Below are 25382 nucleotides of genomic sequence, written 5' to 3'. Positions count from 1 at the left end.
GTTAACTGGTCACAAAGAGAGAAGCCTGTACAGTTGTGCTCACGATGCATGAAGAATATTGTGAATAATAATGGTCACGCAGGTATAAAGTTTTAAACCAAGATCTTGTATGAAGGGCTCAGTATATTTCTGATCAAATTTTTAGTTTAAAGAAGCACTTTAATTCATTTTTTCTAATAGCTCTATTTGCTAAAGAATGAATAGTGTCACTGTAGCTTTTGCAATGCCTATTATATCTATGAAAGCTGTGAATTGAAGACGAATTCTGATCTCTCTACTTTAGCCTACCTCAGACAAGTAGAGGCAAAGGATGTTAAGTAGTCAAATATCCTCAAAAATGTACCATTTCCTAAACATTAAATATTTATTTTCTAATGAAAGAACTGTGAAATAAGGAGGTCAGATATCGAAATTACTGAGGAGGGTATTATAGGCTGTAATTAAAAAGAAATACTATGAATAAAGAACTTAGAAGGTTGTCTGAAAGTATGGTGTTTCCATAATTAATTAGATTATTTACATATTTGTTTTTAAATTTATATCTCTTTTTCCCCAAAATAGATATCAGAGCTACCAAGGAAATATGTAAGCTAAAACAAATTTAAAAAACAGATAATTGGGACCTTAGAAAGTTTTTTGGCTCTGAACTTCCTGACAGGCACAAAAGTGAACGTAGTAAGTTAATGATGAGAAAATATAAAAGCACTCTATTTCTGCAGAAGAAACACATTTTTTTTCATTACATGCTAAAAGAGGGTTCCAAAATGAGATCATTTATAGTGGACATTAAGAAGCCTAGTGGACAATGTTCCTGGCAAAATTTTACAAAAAATAGCATGAGATTTAATTCTTCAAATAAATAATATTAAAAAGCAAATTAATAGGTAATTTTTCAAGTGGCTGAGTTTATTGAATTCAAAAATCTAGGCCACTTGATCTAACTTGATATAGTGTCAAGATATGAGATACAGGAGGAAGGATGAACTGAAAGTCTCTTAGACTACCTCCCCCAAATATTTTCATTTGACTTCTATTAAAAATACATCTACATATATGCAGCATGGTGAAAGAGTCTCTAAACAATGAAAACTCAGAAAATTAAAAGAGAAATCATATCACATAACACAAATAATACTTAGGTATGGGGTAACATCACATTGTTTATAAGGCTTTCCTTTTATGGCTTTATCTATTATAGGTCTTCTTGAATTTAAGATCAGGACACCTTGGAGAAATACATTTCTTTTCTGAAACAATCAACAAATATTCTTCAGAAAATTAGCTGAAGTAATTTGAGAGTCAAAGCTGCATAATAGAATCAATAATGATTTGATATATTTGTCTAAGGATTAATATAAGGGCTGCTTAACTCATTGGTTCTTAAAATCTAATGAAAACTAAGACAGTACTCTGTATCAAACTTATTGGATTTATTTCTCATAAAACATATCCTTTTATATTCAACACTGAAGAATTTATGATTTGAGATGACTGCGAACGCTGAATTAGTGAAAGTATGTAGAAAAATATCATAATATGGTTATTTAACTTCATGCATTATAGAGACTGTTTGGAGCAATGACATAGACATTTCGGCTACTTCAGCATTAAGACTTTTGGGGCTTAATAATTTCAGTGAAATAAGAATGCATAAATATATACTCTAATATTTGTATGCATTCAGTGAAGTCAATGAAAATTACTTTGTGTTGTAAATTCTTAAGGGATAGTGTAGACTAATTAAACATGAATAGATTTTGTATTAGCAGCAGAAAATTAGAGTGAATGTCAAGATTCTCAAATATAATACTAATATAAGTTGTGATAAACCACTTCTATGGGAATATCTCTTTGAATTTCTCAATCAAAGTTAGTAGGGAACATATAATTCAATATTTTGTGTTTTGCTTTACTTAAAGAGTCTGCTGGCTTAGAGATCCTAAGTAACTGGATGAGCTCAGCTTGCTGAATGCCACTTTCATTTTATAATACCGAGTCCCCTATCAAATACTCCTACAATTCTACTTTACAAATATATTAAAAACTTCTTTAGGTTGCTTTGTTGACTTACTAAGTACTACAAAATAATTGGCATGTAAAGATAATCATATATTAAAAATGATACATTTTCTTCATGTCTACCTACAGCAAAAACAATTTAAGAAAATATTTTTAATGTTTCAATTTTTAAAAACCGTGGATATTATCTTATATTAAAATTTAAAATTATGAAGGCAAAAAAAATTAATGTACAATATTTAGTTGTAATTACTATCTTCCCTAGTCATGCCTTTTCCTATTTGTTCCAGGTAAGGATGAGTGTTCAAAATGATGACATGCTCCATGACAATGAAGTGACATAAAGCCAATCAAAATTCCAAGTGTTAACTAGATGGCAAATTTAATTTTTATTCCCATAGTGCATTACTGAGCAATGTATTTTTAAAAAATGGGCTAAACTACAATATCAATTTTCATTTGTGTTGTTCATTTAACATTTATTTATATTATGCCTTATATTATTACTTAAGCACTTCACTTCCCACAACTTGTAATCTCAAAGAATCATGATGATCAGGGAACATGTTAAAATTTCTTAATTAACAAGTCAGGCATCTTTTGTATTTCTCATTACTTTGCATGATGTTATGCACATTATACATATATTGAATAAATGAACAAAAAATGAACAAATTAAAATTATTAAATATGAAATACAATAGCATTTCTTTACAGCATTATTTCCTTCAAGATTAGTTTGTAAACCTACTTGATTTTATATTAACTTTTTGTCTTTCTTTATGCATAGCACAAAGTTTACATCAAATAGATGTTAATATTTGGTAAATAAATACAACTAATAAAAAAACTGTGATTATCTCAAATACACCTTTGAAAAATTAAGAATTCTACATGACAATGATTTTTTTCTTTTAAAGAATTATTAATAAATGGAAAATAAGATAAATTTTACCAAAGAAAAGAATCTCTAAATAACATTAAAAGAGTTAGAAGAAATAGTAGTGCCAGATGCTGGTAAAATAAAATCTTGGTATATAACATTATTATCTTTATTGTTACTGAAAGAGGAAAGTATATATTGTGCATTGTGCACTGAATGAGACATACTTAGTTTCTATTGGAATTTTATATCAACTGCCAATTTGATGATGAACCGATGTCAAAGCCAAGATTCTGGGCTTTTATTCCTGGTTAGATATCCTTTTTGTCTGTCATCTTTCTCCTACTGGGTGACAATAACTTTTAAAGAATTCAATAATGGGGGAAGTAGCTGTATTTTCTTCAAGCAATCTCTCCTCTCTTATACCATACCACCTCGACTTCATAATTTAATTTCATCAGGCACAGCTCTGCTAATTTATTTTAAAATAATTAAGGCACTGCAAACTCCAACTTCAATATAGTTATTCTAAGAAGTAAGCAAATTCTTAAACGTAGTATTCTGTGATTTTATAATACATATATTTTGGGTAGCTTTTTTCAGATGATGGATTAAATAATATTTGGTTGATTATATTTTCAGAGTTCAGATTTATTGAGTGGTTACTATGTGTCAAAAATGGCCCAGCTTTACATGACAATTTATATAATCCTGTCAGCACTATAAGTTAGGAATTATTCTCATTTCCAGAGGAGGGACCTGAGCTCAGAAAGTTGAAGTACCTTGCCTGGGTCACAGAGCTACAAACTGGTGGATCCAGAACTCCAGACCAAGCTCTCCAGGGACCGAGCCTTGTATTAGTGACCATCTTGGCAGACTACCTCTCTATAAGAAACAGTCGTTTTTCTTTTAAAAATATCAAAGATATTTTTAGAAGCCATTGTAGAAAAATAGATAATATAGGAGGTATTACTTGTTATTTATTTCATTTATATCTGGAAAACTATTTCCCCTATTGGCATACTCTGAAACCTCTCCTATATCTATACCAACTCCTGTTCCATCACACCTCATAAACTGGAGTCACTGATCACAAGCACCAAGAGTCTTGGCTTTTATGGAGCCTTCTCAAAAGTACAATGAAAATAGTTTCAGAAAATTTCTAATACATGTCCACTCAAATACATAAAAATATAAATAAATTTTAAAAATACACTGTAAAAACTACTTCTAGGTATAACAATTCCATCAAGGTGAGATAGAATAAAGGTCAAATAACACTGATATCTAATTTCCACCTGTAAATATCTAACACTAGCATAATATCATCCATCTATAAAAAGCCCGGCTGAATCTAAACGCTCATGTTAACCATCCACAAGACAAGCACACAAATATACCGAGTACACAAAAGCCTTCTTTTTCACATAAGGATTTTCATTCCCTGACCTTTATCTTCCAGGCCTGCTATTTGTTAACTGTTGGTATGAAAATAGTATTACTTAGATGGATCCATCCATTTCCTTTTGTTCCAGAGAAAGCCATTCTCACAGGCCGTCTAAAGCAACCACTGGTGCTTCAGTTCAAGACTTGAATAACCTTAGATCTGCTTTAGCAGTAACAGAAAGGAAACACACAAGAATGAGACACTGGCTCTCACTGCTGTTCACTCACATGACCCTCATTTCCTAGGACATGGTACCTAGGCTTGTGAGCACTGGTCTCACAAGGTATGTCTTATTGAATCAACAAAGGGGATAAATACTTCAGGAAGATGAAAAGGAGAAAAAACAAACAAGCAAACAAAAACCCCTTGGACCTGACGTTATGGAAAAAATTAAAAAGACACTAAGATGAAAAAAAAAATTGTGTCATGGTTACATGTGGGATTTGGATGGAATCTAGGGCTGTGTTTTAATTCAAAACTCACCATCTCAAAACCACTTCTTTTCATCCGCCTGCAGGACTTGAGGTAAGTACGTATGCGTTTTCGGGCACGCTCTTGATACTCAGGGAATTGTCGCCTGCATGAGTCAATGATAGCCTGGATCTTTTCTTTGGGCTGCTTAGAGATTGGGACCATTCGGTCCAAGTTTTCATCTACAAACAGCCTGACAAACATCTGTTGGCAAGAGGGAGACAGAGGAGAAGGGTTTGGAGGGCTGCTCTCTGCTGTTCCTAGCTTCCTGTCTTGATAACTGATAGGAAAATACTCTTGTCTGGTTTATGCACTGGAGAACTTTGTAATGGAAAGCCAGAAATTTTAAGCAAACACCCTTTACAGACTTTCTAAATGGTTGGGTTAAAAAACAGAGAGAGAAAGAGAGAGAGAAAGGCAGACAGACAGACAGACAGAAAAGTATAGACTACTGCGTAGAAAAAAATCAAGAAATAACAGTAGACTGTGACGATTAAGCACCCCATAAAATTCTCTGTTAATAATATGACTGTTTACATTGCTACACTGCACAGTATACTAATCTCAGAAAACAAACAATTGACTCTTTTTTCATGCATAATTAGATAAGCTGGGAAAGCAAACAAAATAACGGATGACGGACAGACGCTTCCGAGGGATAAGCTGAGGCTCCCTTCATCCGCTAGGTAAACATGCATACTCACACAGCACAAGTGCAGTTTTCAGCTCACATTTGGCTTTAAAATTCTAAACAAAACACAGCAATTCTGGTGTCTGGTTGGCTAAGAGTGTTTCATGTACTTTTTAAATCCTTCTGTAAATTAAACAAACATGTCTCTAAAATAGCCACAGTTACCAACAAGTAACAACATGAAAGTGAAGTGGTAAAAATTCAGCCATAATGGTCGGGTGGCAGGACTCACATTAAAAGCTTTCAGCCGCTCGGCCTCAACGCCATCTGTCTCGTTAACTTTCTCAGAATCCTCGTGGTCATCGTGGTCATCTTCATCCTCATCTCCCCTGTTTAGGGACAGGTCCTCAGCACCTCGGTCTACACTCTCATTTTTGCCCGAGTCGTAGCTTGAATAGCTATGTGCAGGGGACTGAAAAGAAAATGGGAAATTGCTGCTTTGAAATTCCTTGCACAAGCTTATAAATTTTGTTTTATTTTTAATGTCAATCATTTCTCAAAAATCTGTTTTAAATAAGTTGATAATTCTAGAGCTGTGGCTATTTTAATTTAAATCAAAATTAGCTTAAATGAAATCAAATTAAAAATTCATCTTCTAGTCACATCAGTCACATTTCAAGTGCTTAATAGCCACATAGTACATTTCCATAACTGCAGAAAGATTTATTGAATTTAGCTTTTTGAGAGCAATTACTGTTTCCATTCAATATACATATTCCAAAAAAAACCCCCAACCTGTAATCAGTTTTGTAAAAGAATCACTGAATCACATATTCTTTGAAATAGAAATGACCTCAGAGCTTAGTCAGTCTAACTACATTAGTATTCTTGAAACAGATAAGGAAACTGAGGGGTAGGTATATTTAATTGATTTGCCCAACAAGGACTATAGAAAATACTGATACTAGGACTGCTAGGAAAACATGCTTTAAAATCAGTTTATAATTTGTCTATGAGTCAAAAGATGGCATCTGATTTTGGTTTAGAAAAAAGCAACTAGGTTTCCTCCTAGCCATTTGTTAAGCTTAGTGCTTTGTAATGTACAGAAGAGGATGAATGCCAGCCAAGACAATTTTCACAAATGTTGGTAATTGTGTCCAAGACCAACCATTGGTCCTGCTGTGGTAGCTTTTACTTGTTTGTTAGCCCAGCACTTGTTCCCTTCAGAATCAGTCCCTGCTTTGCTGGGTCAAAGTGCCAATCCTATGGGCAACAACCTCCTCTCCCCTAGGCATGAGTGCCTTGACTTCACCTCCAAGTGAAGAAAGTGTGCCTGTAACTAAAATGAAGTTGAATCCAGCAGAGCTAAGCAGAATAGAAATATACCTGATAACAACAGTTGAGCATCTAGATTCAACTGTGCCTGAAATTAAATTAACCCATGGACCTTTCAGCTGTGTGATACTATATCCTCTCCGTCCCCCCGACTTATATTTTTGCTTAAATCTGAATTTAGATCATTTGCAATGGAGCCTGGACTAGTACAGAAATCAATCATTACAAGGCCAATAATGCCCCAAATTTCACTTATGATGACTTAGATACCTAGGTGGCTCCAGCTAAATAGAAAATAATTCTGTAAACAACAGCAGCTATCTTCAAATCTATCAACATAGTCAAATGCTTTTGAAAGCATTTACAATGGGAAATTTTAAATCATCAGCGTTCAAAAATGCCTCCATACAATGATAACATATGTGTTGCATGCTTTGAGGATTGCACTAATATATTATTACTGTATAATCAGAGGAGGGGTAACAAAACTAGAATAGGTCACTGACATTAAAAGTGAAAAAAAGGCATATTTTTATAGTTCAGATCATTAACAAGGTGGAATTACCTAATCAAACATAAGGCAAATATTCCATAAGTTTGAAAAATATACTATATATATGCTTTTTAAATGGCAATGTGCAATATTGTAAAAGTGTTATAATACACTTATCTGGATGCAAATATGCTGGGCTAATCTATTCTTTTTAGATATGATGTGAGACACAGAAGCCAGCCATCTGCTACTAACAGTACCACTTGGAACTACGAAGGATTTATAGTCCTAGTCACTCAAGGTAAAGAAAACCCATCACAGATCTGAGAATATTCAGGATCTAAATCTAGAGCATAATCAAAGTTTGTTTCTTCTATAATATAAACTGAAAGTTTTGTAACACTGAATTATGTTTCTCAGATGAAATGTCATTTCTCACCTATCTTACTGTTGAAGAACTAACTAGCTTTCAAGGTCAATCAGATTAAGTTCAATTTCCACAAAGATTCCCACTTCTACCACAGTCAACTTCAATCTTTCCCTCCGTGAACTCTTAATAGCCAATTGCACTGGACACAAAATTAAACACCACAATTGCTCTCTACTTTTCTTTTCATGTTAATATGCATTTTCTTTCAAGCTAGATTGAAATAGGAATCGACATATAGCCTTCCACCTTTTCTTTCACAGCATCTAAGAAAGGTTCTCTACAGAGTTGGCACTTCAGACTGTAGTTTTCCTTTTACTACAAAGTCTTTGGTCTTAAAATATTGGGGAGTGAAGATAAGGCACAAAAAGAAAATCTTTGCAAAAGACACATCTGTAAAAGGACAGTTGTCCAAAATCTACAAAGAACACTAAAGCTCAACAATAAGAAAAACACCACCCTGATTAAAATATGGGCCAGAGACCTTAAGAGACACCTCACCTAAGGAGATATACAGATGGCAAATAGGCATATGAAAAGATGCTCCACATCGTACATCATTGGGGAAATGCCAATTAAAGCAACAATATCACTACACACCTATTAAAATGGTCAAAATCTGGAACACTGACAACACTAAATGCTGGAGAGGATGTGAAGCAACAGAAATTCTCCTGCATTGCTGGTAGGATGCAAAACAGTACTGCCACTTTGGAAGATAGTTTTGCTTTTTCTTCCGAAACTAAACATATTCATTGTATGATCCAGCAATTGGGCTCCTTGGTATTTACCCAAGGAATTACAATTTTATCTCTACACAAAACCTGCACATTAATGTTTCTAGCAGCTTTATTCATAATTGCCAAAACCTGGAAACAACCAAGACGTGCTTCAGTAGGTGAATGGGTAAATAAACTGTGGTTGACCAGATAATGAAATAATATTTAATACTAAAAGAAATGAGCTATCAAACCATGAAAAGACACAGAAGAACCTTAAATACAAGTTACTAAGTGAAAGAAGCCAATGGAAAAGACTATTTATTGTATGTTTCCAACTATATGACATTCTAGAAAAGGCAAAACTAGGCACAGTAAAAAGATCAGAGGTTGCCAGAATTTAGGGGGTGGGGAGGGATGAAGATATGGAGCACGGAAGATTTTTAGGGTGATGAAAATACTATGTATGATACTCTAGTGGTGTATACATGTCATTATGCATTTGTACAAATCCATAAATGTACAATACCATGAGTGAAACTTAATATAAACTATGGGCTTTGGGTAATTATAATTCATCAGTTTAGGTTCATCAATTGTAACATGTGTACCACTCTGGTCAGTGATGCTGATAACAGAGAAACTATGCATGTGTAAATGGAAGTGGGAATATGGGAAATCTCTGTACCTTCCTCTCAATTTTGCTGTGAATCTATAACTGCTCTAAAAAAAGTCCTTTTTAACAAATGGGGGAATATGGGTATTGGGGTGATAATACAGAATCAGCCAATAATAATTACTAGAGGTGTCCTAATAACCCACATAAAATATGGCAGTCATTGCCTCATAAACCTGTGCCACCTCAATAAAATCTTTGGATGATCATACCCTAAACAAGCCTCCCATTCAGGAACAATTATTTTCATATTCCATGTGTAAATCCAAAATATCCGAATTAGATCTTAAAAAATACAAAGATAAAGAATCACAACTTATGCCCTATGGAAAATATATACCTGCTTATCCTCAAAACACAGGTGTCGGTTTATGGGGACAAGATTAGATTTTTGCCCTAGTTATATATTCCACTCATTCCTCTTGAGATAACATGTGACCGTCCTTAGCAAAGACCTTCTTGGAAATATATTTGCACTTTCCTTTTCTTACATTTCCCACCTGAACAGAACTGCCAACTCCAGACCTAGAAAAATTCCCACAGATAGGAAGCTTACCTTTACTTTTAAAGAAAGTTTGCTTACTCTGTGGTCAGAGAATTTCACCTCTTTGGTTAAATTTATTCATAATTATTTTATTCTTTTTGATGCAATTGTAAATGGGACTGTTTTCTTAATTTCTCTTTCTGATAGTTCATTACTAATGCATAGAAATGCAAAAGATTTCTGTACATTGATTTTGCATCCTGCAACTTCACTGAATTCAGCAAGTTATTTTTTTAAATATCAGTTATTCATTACTGAATCTACTGGGCATTCTTAGCATCATTAAAAGTGTGATTACCAGACACTGTGTGCCATCTGATGTGATACAAAATGATGCAAAATGAAGCATACAGCATAACTTAAGAAGCAAGCTCGTGAAAAAAAAGAAAAATGAATTTGAATTGAATCAAACCTAAGTCTAGAAACAGTGGTTCTCAAAGTGTGCCTGTTAGATCTGCATCTCCTGGGAACTTATTAGAAATGCAAATTATTGGCCTCCATCCCAGATCACCTGAATCAGACACTTTGGGGTGGACCCATAATCTGTGTTTTAACACAGTGGTCCCCAACCTTTTTGGCATCAGGGACCGGTTTCGTGGAAGACAATTTTTCCATGGAAACTGGGGTTGGGGAGGGGATGGTTCAGGTGGTAATTTGAGTGATGGGGAGAGGCAGATGAAGCTTCACTTGCTTGCCCGCCACTCACCTCCTGCTGTGTGGCCAGTTCCTAACAGGCTGTGGACTGGTACTGGTCTGCAGCCCGGGGGTTGGGGACCCCTGTTTTAACTTACCTTCCAGGGGGATTCTGATGCAGCTCAAGTTTGAGAACCACTATTCTGAAGCTAACTTCCATTTATAGGAAATAAGGCAGATAAAATAAAAAGTTAAAAGACACAAGAGAAAGCAGACAGACAAATCCAAACTAGGAGACATCATGCAGGACAATTGACTTTGGTTCAGCAATATGTTAGTGACACAGAAAAAAAACATGATATATTAGAAGAGATTTAAAAGGTTTAATAAAATGAAATGTGTTGGTTTTGTATCATGATCCAAATAAACCCAATGCAAAAAGATAATTTTGAGAGAACTGGGAATATTTGACTATCGATGAGGTTATTAGGTAATAACACTGAATATTTTTTAACATATTAGATTAGATATAATAACCTAACATTTGGTTAAGTAAATGTTTATGTAAGAAAATGTCCACATTTGTTAGAGGCAGAAATTGAGGAATGAAGGGATGAAATGATGTGGATATCTGGGATTTACTTTTAAATACTGCAGGAAAGAAAAGGAAAAAAGTGGAAAAAAATGTGGAAAATAAAGAAATGTAGAAAGTCTTAACCACTGTTGAATTTGGGTGACGGGTATTAGTGGTTCTATGTATTATATTCTCTATTTTTAAATGACTTTAAACTTTCAAAATGAATTTTAAGATGTATAAATTTTGTAATTAGTTTTATATCTCCTCCATTTTGAATATTTTTACATGACAGTCATTTATTCAGAAACATTTAAAGAAGCACTACTTAACACTTAGAGCATTGTTCTAGGCTCATAGGATTGAATGGATCCAAATTTTTTGAGGTCTGAAAGTTATAAAGTTTGGAGAGGCGGTGCATTTGAAAAATTAGTTAGAAAAGTGAATATTTAATTAAAATGACAAAAACCACAATAAATTACAAGATTCTAAAAAGGTTATAAATGCTACAACCATCACAAAATGTAGAAAAATAATATTTTAAAAATTAAATAACGCCCTGGCCCATCTCTATAATACTGTTTCCTTTCCACAATTCTTGGCTGCATGCTCTTTGATTGCTTCTTCATATGACAATGATTTTATATTACCATATTCTATAGAGAGAATAGAAAAATAATTCAGTCTTTATTCAGCATATCTGATGGAAATGTGTCTTTTATTATTGATAGTTTCAAAACTTTCCTTTGCTCTTCAAATTAAATATTGCTAATATCATGCAAATTGTTACATTGTTTTCAGTTGGAGAAACCTTAATCAAGTTCCTTTAATATTTAGGGCATCTAAAGTTTTCTTGGGAAGTGACTGATGTCTTCATTAAAGTGACATTCATGAGTTTTATGTTTTCTTCATTGATATCAGTATCTTTTGTCAAATCCAATGTGAAATTTAAATCTTCTTCCAACTTGTTAATATAATTCATTTCTCTTCATTAACTGTATTTTTCTTCCTCCCAAGGAAATACTGTCTTTAGTAAGACCTGGACATTTTCATTACAACTGACTTACTTCTCAGTGTCAAAATGTCAATCGATTTCAGTTCTTATTTTTGTTGATTTTTTTACATTCCATTACTATTTTTTTAAACGTCTTTATTGGAGTATAATTGCTTTACAATAGTGTGTTAGTTTCTGCTTTATAACAAAGTGAATCAATATAAAGACAACAAAGCCTTTATATATTTCAAATTAAGGGTCTGTAATTTCTCACATATTTTATTTGAAAGGTCCAAAAGACCTTTCCACATGGCAATTGAAATGTCATAATTCCACTGTGTGAAGTGTACACAACATATCTCTATTATTACTTATGCATGTGAATTTGCAATTACACATTTGTATAACCAAGGATTGGTATTTGTTATTTTGTTTACTGGTTTACCATTATGTATATGCTTTCCCAAGATTGAGATTAATTCTTCGTAAGCAGTTTTGGATAAAGAAGTTACATTTGATACTTCATTTTGACATTTGCCAAGTGTTTATCCAAAAATTAATAATTACTTTGGAGATTCTCATGAAATTTTAGTTATATGAAAGTCACTCCATTTCATAACATCTGAAAGGAAATCTCTCTCACTTAATAATTTAAAAAACTATAGCTACCTTTTTGGCACTTCAAAATGATATTAAACATTTTTTTCAAGCTTGTTCTTCAAGGTATTAGTTGGCTAGCAGGTGGTTCTCTCATTTGGCATGCACCAGAATCATCCAAAGGATCTTTTCAAATATAGAGCACTGGACCCCATTCAGTAGGTCTGGAGTGGGGCCCAAGAATTTTGATTTCTAACAACTGCCCAGGTGATGCAGATGCTGCTAGTCTTCATCCATTTGAGCTGCTATAACAAAAATGCTACAGATTTGGGTGGCTTAAACAAAAACACTTATTTCTCACAATTTTGGAGGCTGGGAAGTCCAAGATCAAGCAGCCATCAGATTTGATGACTGATGAGAACCTACTTCCTGGTTCACAGGTTACAAAATTTGTCAACAAGAAAAATAAGATAATGGTTAACTGTTTAATGTCTAATCAAAGCATAATTGTTTAAAAATTTTTAAATAAATAAGATCAAATATTATACTATTAAACTAAATAATGGATATTCATTAAATATCTAAATCATTTCTAATTAAGATAATATAATGAAACATTAAATGCTAAACATAAGTTTATCTAATTTTGGTTTTCAAATTTTTACAGAGAGACAAAAAATAATTGGGTTTATTAACAAAATGGCCTGTCACATTAAAAACTGTACTATAAAAACATCTCTAAAAACTGTAAGTTTTTATAATTATGTATTAATAAATTTGCTAACCCACAATGTAATGTTAATATATAATAGTTCACAATTGCCTACTACCTAGCTTTCACTGGAAAATAAAGATTACTAATAGTAAAAAGTTTATTGTGCACACACCAAAAAGACAGTTCTTGAACTGGGAACACTCAAACTAAAGCATGGAATGAGGCTCAGGGGGATATGTTACAAAGCATCTTATATCGTGGGGAGGCAGTGATTATTTATTCTTCACAGTGGTTATAATATTAGAATTTTCTTCTTTAAAAAAATTTTTTTTGGCCACACCACATGACATGTGGGATCTTAGTTGCCTGACCAGGGGTCAAACACATGCCCCCTGTGGTGGAAGCACGGAGTTCTAACCACTGGGCTGCCAGGGAAGTCCCTAGAATTTTCTTAAATGATAATGGTAGGGAATCAGTTAATTGTTACCTCATTTCAATTTTGGGTAACAGCTTAAGTTTTGCTTATGGTTTTTCAGAGACACGAGCAAGAAATGACCCAGGTCAAGTCAGTCTCAAAAAATGAGCTAAATTAAGTTTTGCTTGTATGACTAAACTGGTCTTGTCTGCTCAGGAAATTTTCAAGGTTGGTTCCATTTGGTTTTATTTTTTTTATATTAATGAGATAGTGTGCATTCTTTTTTTATAATTTATCTTTGAAATCTAGCACGTTTTACACTTACAGCCCACCTCAGACTAGTCATATTTCAAGTGTTCAATAGTCACATATTCTCCATTTGTATATACTGTAAAATGATCACCAAACACTACCAACTACATAGGAACTATTTTCATGAGACACAGAATCTTTGTTTCCTAGGCAGATTACATTAAAGGTAAAGATAAACCTTTTATAAACTTTTATTAAAAGCAGACCAATAATCTAAGAATTTTTGTGCTTTTTAACGGACAGAAAATTAAATCCTAGTTTTGAAACTCTTTTTAAAAACACTTATAAATAAATCTATTCAATTTTAGCCAGCTTTGAACTCACACATAAAACTTCTTTTCCACAAATCTCTGTACCTTTCTATATCCATTCAGCTTTTGTCCTATCATTTTTTTTGGGGGGGTTCTTATTCTGGAACAATCATTTTAGTTAGGAAAAAATTACTTTTTCTCCCTTACCAAAACAAACAAAAAACCCCCCCAAAACCCAATAAACAACAACAAAAAACCCACCAAAAACCCAAAACCAAGCAAAAAAATGGCCTTCTTACCTTTCCTTATCCAAAAAACACATTCTATCTTCTTTTTCATATACAGTTGTTTTCTTTTATCCTTATTATTACTATTAGTTTTATTTTACATATTGATTATAAATTTTAATTACTAGTACCACTTAAATGGTGAGTCAGAAGTAGAAAAGGCAGCTATCTCTCTTGCTATTCTAAACATAAAACCTTTTATTCTGATGAATATAATTTAATTTATTCATGATAGGAAGTCATCTATAAGAAGCAATTTTTCTGAGGATGGAGGGTCTTAGAAACATGCATTGAAATCATACTGAGAGATTCAACACTAAACAGATAACAAATTATCTTAGGTTTTAATGCACATTTCCAAGCAAAAAAAGAAGAGAAATATTGGTCAGACTACACAAAATCTGATGGAGTGGGGGTAGGTAAGAGAGTATAAGCCATCATTCTAAAACGGGTTTGGAACAACTGATTTTCATAATTTTTTCCTGGAACATGTGCCTAGGGTGCCAATGGTTACTGAAGTTTCTCTAACTGAAAAAATAATTGCACCACCATTCTGCTTATTCCACTTAGAAAGAGAAGCTGTAAGTCAAAAGTAGCACATTTTACTTGAAGTTACTATATACTTCAATGTGAAGGAATTGCTTCTGAGAGAATTTGATATGTATTTTAACCAATTTGTCAAGGCTTTTATTTTTATTTACAAATGATGACAGAAATATGTGCTAGGAATGACATTTCAGGTTTCTTTCAACCTGAGCTTAAATGATTATACCACTTTTAAGAGGAAGAAACCAACAAACTGTATGCTCTTGAAGCTTCTAGAGATAGATGTCAGGGATACTGCTTTTATCTTTCATTACAAGGTGAGAATATAATCATATTACAGAAGTCTTTTGACCTGATAAGTAAAGATGTGAATCCCTGGATTAACTCTTCTTTTAAAGGTTCAAACACAACTACTTAAATTATTAACATATCACCCTAAAGGAGAAATCCCCAAAGGGCAAAATTCATCTTCCAATATCCCACTTCAGTCTTACAATTAAAATAACAAAAGGTAAATATAGGTATCATATCTCAGAACATCTAATGTAAATAATAATTAGATTTTGTTAGGTACTTAAAAAAAAATGAAGAACGTTATATATACTTTTAATGTATTTTCCCCGAAACCCTAAATTTACTGTAGTACTATCTCATATGTCTTTAGAAGAACATATTTTTCTTCTCAGAGTTCAAATTTAGGTGAAAGTGAGCCTTTGAAGTGAACTGAACTCCCAATCATTAATTCTATCACTGACAATTCAAATGATTACAATACCTTAGTGGTTTTAAGGCACTATTACTGTTTTTATTTACAAGGGAGTGGGGTTATATAAATATTTTCACAGTATTTGGTAATAATTTCACCATCCTAGGCTTTAGACAATAAAAAAACAATTGATATGACAAAATTGCCAAGCCTGATATCTATTTTAGAATCCTTTTAACTTGCATATTAAATATTTAATCTTGTTTCATTTGCCTTACTTTTAAAATAAGTATTAGTAGTAAATGACAGCAATATCATCATCAATAATAGCAATGATAATAATAACCACATGTGGTTAGTGGCTGTTATATTAGACAGCACAGAACTTTACTGATGATCTTGACTTTAAGAGAAACATGAGTCTTTGTCTAGGGGAGAAACGCTAAATAAGATATAATTCTGTCAGAGCATCCCAGAAATCTTAGCACTGAGGACAAAATTCATTTGAATTCTTGGAATAATATGTCAGCTTTAGATCTGTTCATAGCAGTAGACTTCACTGAATGTTATCCAAATCCATATATATATATGTACATATATATAACATATATAAACATATATATTTCAATTATATCTATATATTTCAATTATATATATAATTTTCAGATCTTACAGGAATATGAGACTGTTTTCCTTTGATATTTACTTCTGAAGGGAGGTGTCTGGGAAATGGCCAACTATAGAACAACAATATGTAATGCACATGAACTTTTAGGTTACAAATGTAAAATCTGAAAAGTGAAACTCAAATAGACATCATAGCATGTTTGTTCTTAGGTCTCTGGGACAAAATTAAAAACAAAATCAACCCTGCATTCCCTCTTGCATGTAAAATCATTAGAAGAAGAGGGCAAGAAGACCATGATAACTAGTAAATCGGAGTATTATTTATCAGTTATCTTATCAACATTTCAGGTTTATTCATGCTTAAACAACATATCAGACACAATCTTATCCTTTAAAGTTGTAAATGAAATTATCTGTACACCTATTTAACCCATCCATTAAATGCCTTAACCATATTATCTGACTCCATGTCTACTTAATTATACAATAATATACTACCTATTAAAAAATTCTTGAATTATGAGATTAAAAATTATTATTTACATGTTTGTAACCTTTTATTTAAAAGCCTTGGTCCTAGATATGTTTGGAACTTAGAATTTGTTTGGATTTAGATAGAGAATGAAGAGCATAAACTATATAGTTTGAAATATCTCAGAAGCACACTATAACATATATTAATGTTTCTCCACAAAATCATATGAATATGTATACTAAAATAGATAAACAAAGACCATAAATAGCTTCATGTCAGTTCACATCAGATTTTGCCAAAAATGAGTTTGCCACAAATTTATGTTAAAAACTTTACTTCTGAGAGCCCTTTGGTTTTTGAATTGTGGAAAAGGAACTGTGGGTTCATGATACAATGAAATCTTAAATGTTTAAACTAGATACTATTTCCAAACTGCCTGTTCATGAAACAGCTTTAATAAATTATAATTACTTAAATACCTCAAAAACCAGACCCAAACATGGCAGGGATGTCAGCATTATCAGACTATTAATTTAAAACAACTATGATTAATATGCAAAGGACTCCAGTGGAAAAAGTAGATAACATGCAAGAAGAGATCAATAACATAAGCAGAGAGGTGATTTCCAAGAAAGAATAAAAAACAGAAGTGATAGACCAGAGGACCTTCAAGACGGTGGAGGAGTAAGACATGGAGACCACCTGCCTCTGCACAAATATATCAAAACTACACCTATGTGTGGAATAGCTCCTAGAGAACACCTCCTGAATTCTGGCAGAAAACATCAGACTTCCCAAAAGGCAAGAAACTCCCCATGTACCTGGGTATGGCAAAAGAAAAAAGAAAAAACAGAGACAAATGAATAGGGATGGGACCTGCACCTCTGGGAGGGAGCTGTGAAGGAGGAAAAGTTTCCACACACTAGGAAGCCTCTTCACTGGACGAGATGGGGGGTGGTGGGGGGAAGCATCAGAGCCACAGAGGAGAGCACAGCAACAGGGGTGCAGAGGGCAAAGTGGAGAGATCCCATACAGAGGATCCCTGTCGACCATCACTCACCACCCTGAGAGACTTGTCTGCTCACCAGCTGGTGGGGGGGGCGGTGCTGGGAGCTGAGGCTCTGGGCTTCGAAGGTCAGATCCCAGGGAGAGGACTGGGGTTGGCTGCGTGAACATAGCCTGAAGGGGCTAGTGCTCCACAGCTAGCTGGGAAGGAATCCAGGAAAAAGTCTGGAACTGCCTAAGATCAAGAGACCATTGTTTCAGGGTGTGCGAGGAGAGGAGATTCAGAGCACTGCCAAAATGAGCTTCAGAGATGGGTGTGAGCCGCAGCTATCAGCGCGGACACCAGAGACTGTCATGAAATGATAACGCTGCTGCTGCAGCCATCAAAAGTCCTGTGCATAAGCACAGGTCACTATCCACACCTCCGCTCCTGGGAGCCTGTACAGCACACCACTGCCAGGATCCCGTGATCCAGGGGCAACTTCCCCGGGAGAACACATGGTGTGCCTCAGGCTGTTGCAACATCACTCAAGCCTCTGCCACCGCAGGCACGCCCTGCATCCGTTACCCTCCCTCCCCCTGGCCTGAGTGAGCCAGAGCCTCTGAATCAGCCGCTCCTTTAACCACCTCCTGTCTGAGTGAAGAACAGATGCCAGAGGGCGACCTACACACAGAGGCAGGGCCAAATCCAAAGCTGAACCCCAGGAACTGTGCAAACAAAGAAGAGAAAGGGAAATTTCTCCCAGTAGCCTCAGGAGCAGCAGCTTAAATCTCCACAATCAACTTGATGTATGCTGCATCTGTGGAATACCTGAATAGACAACGTATCATCCCAAAATTGAGGCGGTGGACTTTAGGAGCAACTGTAGACTTTGGGTTTGCTGTATGCAACTGACTAGTTTCTGATTTATATGTTTACCTTAGTTTAGATTTTAGCGCTTGTTATCACTGGTGGATTTGTTTATTGGTTTGGTTGCTCTCTTCTTTTTTACTTTTTTATTTTAATATTTTTAAAAAATTTTATTTTAATAACTTTCCTTTCTTTTCCTTCTTTCTTTCCTTTTTTTCCCTCCATTTTCTTCTGAGCTGTGTGGCTGACAGGGTTTTGGTACTCTGGCTCAGTGTCAGGCCGGAGCCTCTGAGGTGGGGGAGTTGAGCTCAGGACATTGGATCACCAGAGACGTCCTGGCTTCATGTAATATCAATCAGCTAGAAGTCCCCCAGAGACCTCTAACTCAATGCTAAGACCCAGATCCACTCAACAACCAGCAAGCTCCAGTACTGTACACCCTATACCAAACAACTAGCAAGACAGGAACACAAAACCATCCATTAGCAGAGAGGCTGACTAAAATCAAACTAAGTTCACAGACACTCCAAAACACACCACTGGACACGGTCCTGCCCAGCAGAAAGACCAGATCCAGCCTCATCCACCAGAACACAGGCATCAGTTCCTTCCAAAAGGAAGCCTACAAAACCCACTAAACGAACCTTACCACTGGGGACAGCCACCGAAAACAATGGGACTTACGAACCTGCAGCCTGTGAAAAGGAGACCCCAAACACAGTAAGTTAAGAAAATGAGAAGACAGAGAAATGCACAGCAGATGAAGGAGCAAGGAAAAAACCACCAGGCCAAACATATGAAGAGGAAATAGGCAGTCTACCTGAAAAAGAATTCAGAATAATGATAGTAAAGATGATCCAAAATCTTGGAGACAGAATGGAGAAAATACAAGAAACATTTAACAAGGACCTAGAAGAACTAAAGAGCAAACAAACAATGATGAACAACACAATAAATAATATTAAAATTCTCTAGAAGGAATCAATAGCAGAATAACTGAGGCAGAAAAACGGATAACTGACCTGGAAGATAAAATAGTGGAAATAACTACCGCAGTGCAGAATAAAGAGAAAATAATGAAAAGAATTGAGGACAGTCTCAGAGACTTCTTGAACAACATTAAACATGCCAATATTCGAATCATAGGGGTCTCAGAAGAAGAAGAGGAAAAGAAAGGGACTGAGAAAATATTTGAAGAGATTATAGTTGAACACTTCTATTTATCTCTTATAAAAATAAAATACAGTGTGTGTGTGTGTGTGTGTGTGTGTGTGTGTGTGTGTGTGTAAAAAAAAAAAGAAAAGAAAACTTCCCTAATATGGGGAAGGAAATAGTCAATGAACTCCACAAAGCACAGAGAGTCCCATACAGGATAAATCCGAGGAGAAACATGCCAAGACACATAAATCAAATGATCAAAAACTAAATACAAAGAAAAAATATTAAAAGCAGCAAGGGAAAAGCAACAAGTAACATACAAGGGAATCCCCATAAGGTCAACAGCTGATCTTTCAGCAGAAACTCTGCATGCCAGAAGGGAGTGGCAGGACATATTTAAAGTGATGAAAGGGAAAAACCTACAACCACGATTACTCTAACCAGTCATAATCTCATTCAGATTCGACAGAGAAATTAAAACCATTACAGACAAGCAAAGGCTAAGAGGATTCAGCAGCACCAAACCAGCTTTACAACAAATGCTAAAGGAACTTCTCTAGGCAAGAAACACAACAGAAGGAAAAAACTTATGAAAACAAACCAAAAACAATTAAGAGAATGCTAATAGGAACATACATATCGATAATTACCTTAAATGTAAATGGATTAAATGCTCCCACCAAAAGACACAGACTGGATGAATGGATACAAAAACAAGACCCGTATATATGCTGTATACAAGAGACCCACTTCAGACCTAGGGACACATACAGACTGAAAGTGAGGGGATGGAAAAAGATATTCCATGCAAATGGAAATCAAAAGAAAGCTGGAGTCACAATTCTCATATCAGACAAAACAGACTTAAAAATAAAGACTATTACAAGAGACAAAGAAGAACAATACATAATGATCAATCCAAGAAGAAGATATAAGAAATGTAATATTTATGCACCCAACATAGGAGCACCTCAACACATAAGGCAAATGCCAACAGCCATAAAAGGGGAAATCAACAGTAACACAATCACAGTAGGGGACTTTAACACCCCACTTTCACCAATGGACAGCTCATTCAAAATGAAAATAAATAAGGAAACACAAGCTTTAAATGATACATTAAACAACATGGACTTGATACTTATAGGACATTCCACGCAAAAACAACAGAATACATTTTCTTCTCAAGGGCTCATGGAACATTCTCCAAAATAGGTCATATCTTGGGTCACAAATCAAGTCTTGGTAAAGTTAAGAAAACTGAAATTGTATAAAGTAACCTTTCTAACCACAGTGCTATGAGACTAGATATCAAATACAGAAAAAAAAACTGTAAAAAATACAAACACATGGAGGATAAAAAATACAGTGCAAAATAGCCAAGACATCACTGAATAAATGAAAGAGGAAATAAAAAAAAATACCTAGTAACAAATGACATTGAAAACACAATGGCCTCAAATCTATGGGATACAGCAAAAGCAGTTCTAAGAGGGAAGTTTATAGCAGTACAAGCCTACCTCAAGAAACAAGAAAAATCTCAAATCAACAACCTAACCTTACACCTAAAGCAATTAGAGAACAAAGAACAAAAAATCCCCAAAGTTAGCAGAAGGAAAGATATCATAAAGATCAGATCAGAAATAAATGAAAAAGAAATGAAGGAAATGATAGCAAAGATCAATAAAACTACAAGCTGGTTCTTTGAGAAGATAAACAAAATTGATAAACCATTAGCCAGAGTCATCAAGAAAGAAAGGGAGAAGATTCAAATCAACAGAATTAGAAATGAAAAAGAAGTAACTGCGGAAACACAAAGGATCGTGAGAGATTACTACAAACAACTATATGCCACTAAAATGGACAACTGGAAGAAATGGACGCATTCTTTTTAAAGCAAAATGTTCTGAGACCAAACCAGGAAGAAATAGAAAATATAAACAGACCAATCACAAGCACTAAAATTGAAACTGTGATTAAAAATCTTCTGAGAAACAAAAGCATAGGACCATATGGATATACAGTCAAATGCAATCAATCATTTAGAGAAGAGCTAAAACCTATCCTTCTCAAACTCTTCCAATATATAGCAGAGAAGGAACACTCCCAAACTCATTCTATGAGGCCACCACCACCGTGATACAAAAATCAGACAAAGGTGTCACAAAACAAGAAAACTACAGGTCAATATCACTGAGGAACATAGATGCAAAAACATCTCAACAAAATACTAGCAAACGGAACCAAACAGCAGCACATTAAAAGGATCATACACCATGATCAAGTTGGGTTTATCCCAGGAATGCGAGGATTCTTCAATATACTCAAATCTATCAGTGTGATAAACCATATTAACAAATTGAGAATAAAAACCATATGATAATGTGAATAGATGCAGAAAAAGTTTTTGACAAACTTCAACACCCACTTACGATAAAAACTCTCCAGAAAGTAGGCACAGAGGGAACTTACCTCAATATAAGAGAGGCCATATATGACAAACCCACAGCAAACATCATTCTCAATGGTGAAAAATTGAAACCTTTTCCACCAAGTACAGAAACAAGACAAGGCTGCCCACTCTCACCACTATTATTCAACATAGTTTTGGAAGTTTTACCCACGGCAATCAGAGAAGAAAAAGAAATAAAAGGAATTCAAATTGGAAAAGAAGAAGTAAAACTGTCACTGTTTGCAGATGACATGATACTATACACAGAGAATCCTAAAGATGCTACCAGAAAACTACTAGAGCTAATCAACGAATTTGGTAAAGTATCAGGATACAAAATTAAGGCACAGAAATATCTTGCATTCCTATATACTAATGATGAAAAATCTAAAGAGAAATTAAGGAAACACTTCCACTTACCACTGAAGCAAAAAGAATAAAATGCCTAGGAATAAACCTACCTAGAGAGACAAAAGACCTGTACGTGGAAACCTATAAGACACTGATGAAAAAAATAAAAGATGATACAAACAGATGGAGAGATATACCATGTTCTTGGATTGGAAGAATCAACATGGTGAAAATGACTATACTACCCAAAGCAAGCTACAGATTCAATGCAATCCCTATCACACTATCAATGGCACTTTTCACAGAATGAGAACAAAAATTTTCACAAGTTTTATGGAAACACAAAAGACCCCAAATAGTCAAAGCAATTTTGAGAAAGAAAAACGGAGCTGAAGGTATCAGGCTCCCTGAGTTCAGACTACACTACAAAGCTACAGTAATCAGGACAGTATGGTACTGGCACAAAGACAGAAATATAGATCAATGGAACAGGATGGAAAGCCCAGAGATAAACCCACACACGTATGGTCACCTTATCTTTGATAAAGGTGGCAAGAATATACAATGGAAAAACGACAGCCTCTTCCATACATAGTGCTGGGAAAACGAGACAGCTACATGTAGAAAAATGTGATTAGAACACTCCCTAACACCATAGACAAAAATAAACTAAAAATGGATTAAAGACCTAAATGTAAGGCCAAACACTATAAAACTTTTAGAGGAAAACATAGGCAAAACCCTCTATGACATAAATCACAGCAAGATCCTTTTTGACCCACCTCCTAGAGAAATGGAAATAAAAAGAAAAATAAACAAATGGGACCTAATGAAACTTAAAAGCTTTTGCACAGCAAGGGAAACTATAAACAAGACCAAAAGACAACCCTCAGAATGGGAGAAAATATTTTCAAATGAAACAACTGACAAAGGATTAATCTCCAAAACTTACAAGCAGCTCATGCCCCTCAATATCAAAAAAACAAACAACCCAATCCAAAAATGGGCAGAAGACCTAAATAGACATTTCTCCAAAGATTTACAGATTGACAACAAACACATGAAAGGATGCTCAACATCACTAATCATTAGAGAAATGCAAATCAAAACTACAATGAGGTATCACCTCACACTGGTCAGACTGGCCATCATCAAAAAATCTATAAACAAGAAATACTGAAGAGGGTGTGGAGAAAAGAGAACCCTCTTGCACTGTTGGTGGGAATGTAAATTGATACAGCCACTATGGAGAACAGTATGGAGGTTCCTTAAAGAACTAAAAGTAGAACTACCATATGATCCAACAATCCCACTACTGGGCATATACCCTGAGAAAACCATAATTCAAAAAGAGTCATGTTCCACAATGTTCATTACAGGAATATTTACAATAGCAAGGACATGGAAGCAACCTAAGTGTCCATCAACAGATGAATGGATAAAGAAGATATGGCATATATACACAATGGAATATTACTCGGCCATAAAAAGAAATGAAATTGAGCTATCTGTTGTGAGGTGGATGGACCTATAGTCTATTTTTGGTAACGTCTATGAAATGAACTAATTTGTTGAAAGGCACAGTCTGCAAAAACTCAAATGAGAAGAAACAGACAATCTGAATCAGCTTACATCTATAAAAAATTGAATCAACAATTAACTTTCTAAAACAGTAAGCATGATGCCCAGATGGGTTCACTGGTGAATTCTACCAAACATTTAAGGAAGAAATCATACCAATTTTCTACAATCACTTCGAGAAGATAGAAGCAGAGGGAATATTTTCTAACTCACTCAATGAGACCAACATTCCCCTAAAACCAAGACTAGGTAAACAAATGACAAGGAAACTACAAACCAATTTCTCTTATGAACTTATATACAAAATCCTCTACAACATATTAGCGAATTGAATCTAACAATGTATAAAAAGATTTATACACCTTATTAAGTTGTATTTATCTCAGATATGCAAGGTAGGTTCAACATTTGCAAATCGGTTAAGGTAGTCCGTTGCATGAACAGATCAATTACATGAAAAGAAAAATTAAATGATCATATAAATAGATGTAGAAAAAGCACTGGACAAGATCTAACATCGATTCATGATATAAACTTTCAGCAAGCAAGGAGTAGAGGAAAACTTCCTCAACTTGATAAAAAAAACAATCTACAGAAACCCTACAGTTAACATCATCACACTTAACAGTGAGAAACCAGAAGCTTTCCTGATAAGATCACGAATAAGGCAAAGATACTCCCTCCTACCACTCCGTTTCAAAATTAACAAACAAAAGTCAATTATTTCTTACATACTAGCATTGAACAAAAGGAATTCAAAATGAAAAACACAATACCATCTACATTAGCACCCAAATAAATGAAATAGTTTTAAGTGTAACATTATGTATAAGACCTATATGAGGAAAACTATTGATGAAAGAAATGAAAGAAAAACTAAATAAAATTGAGAGATATTACACCTTCATTGATAAGATTCAATATGGTCAGAGTCAATTCTTTCCAACTTGATCTAGAGATTCAATGCAATCCCAATCAAAATCCTAACAAGTTATTTTTTGATTATCAACTAATCGCTTCTAAAGTTTACATTGAAAGACAAATGACTCGGTGAAGACGATTCAGTATTGATGAAGAAGAATAAACTCAGAGGACTGACACTTCCTGACTTTAATAGTTACTCTAAAGCTACAGTAGTCAAGACAGTGTGGTACTGGTAAAAGAATTAATAGATCAATGAACAGATAGAGGGTCCAGCAATAGACTCA

At 34.5% G+C, this 25382-nt stretch overlaps 1 protein-coding gene across 11 annotated transcripts in view; it reads right to left on the bottom strand.

The window, feature by feature from the left end:
* Positions 1-25382, bottom strand: part of NOL4 (nucleolar protein 4) — a 398638-nt gene that overhangs the window by 95542 nt on the left and 277714 nt on the right. For 6 of the 11 annotated variants that reach the window (XM_067015506.1, XM_059041361.2, XM_067015507.1 and 3 more), the window contains 2 exons: positions 5744-5923; positions 4833-5024 (listed from right to left, as the gene is read on the bottom strand). In XM_067015506.1, the coding sequence (XP_066871607.1) occupies positions 4833-5024; positions 5744-5923 (372 nt within the window). The remainder of the gene's footprint in view (positions 1-4832; positions 5025-5743; positions 5924-25382) is intronic. The other 5 variants (XM_059041362.2, XM_067015512.1, XM_067015511.1 and 2 more) reach the window with 1 other exon arrangement.

The sequence above is a fragment of the Kogia breviceps genome, chromosome 15 (genome assembly GCF_026419965.1).
Source record: "Kogia breviceps isolate mKogBre1 chromosome 15, mKogBre1 haplotype 1, whole genome shotgun sequence".
NCBI lineage: Eukaryota > Metazoa > Chordata > Mammalia > Artiodactyla > Physeteridae > Kogia > Kogia breviceps.
This window is presented reverse-complemented; position numbering and strand designations above follow the sequence as displayed.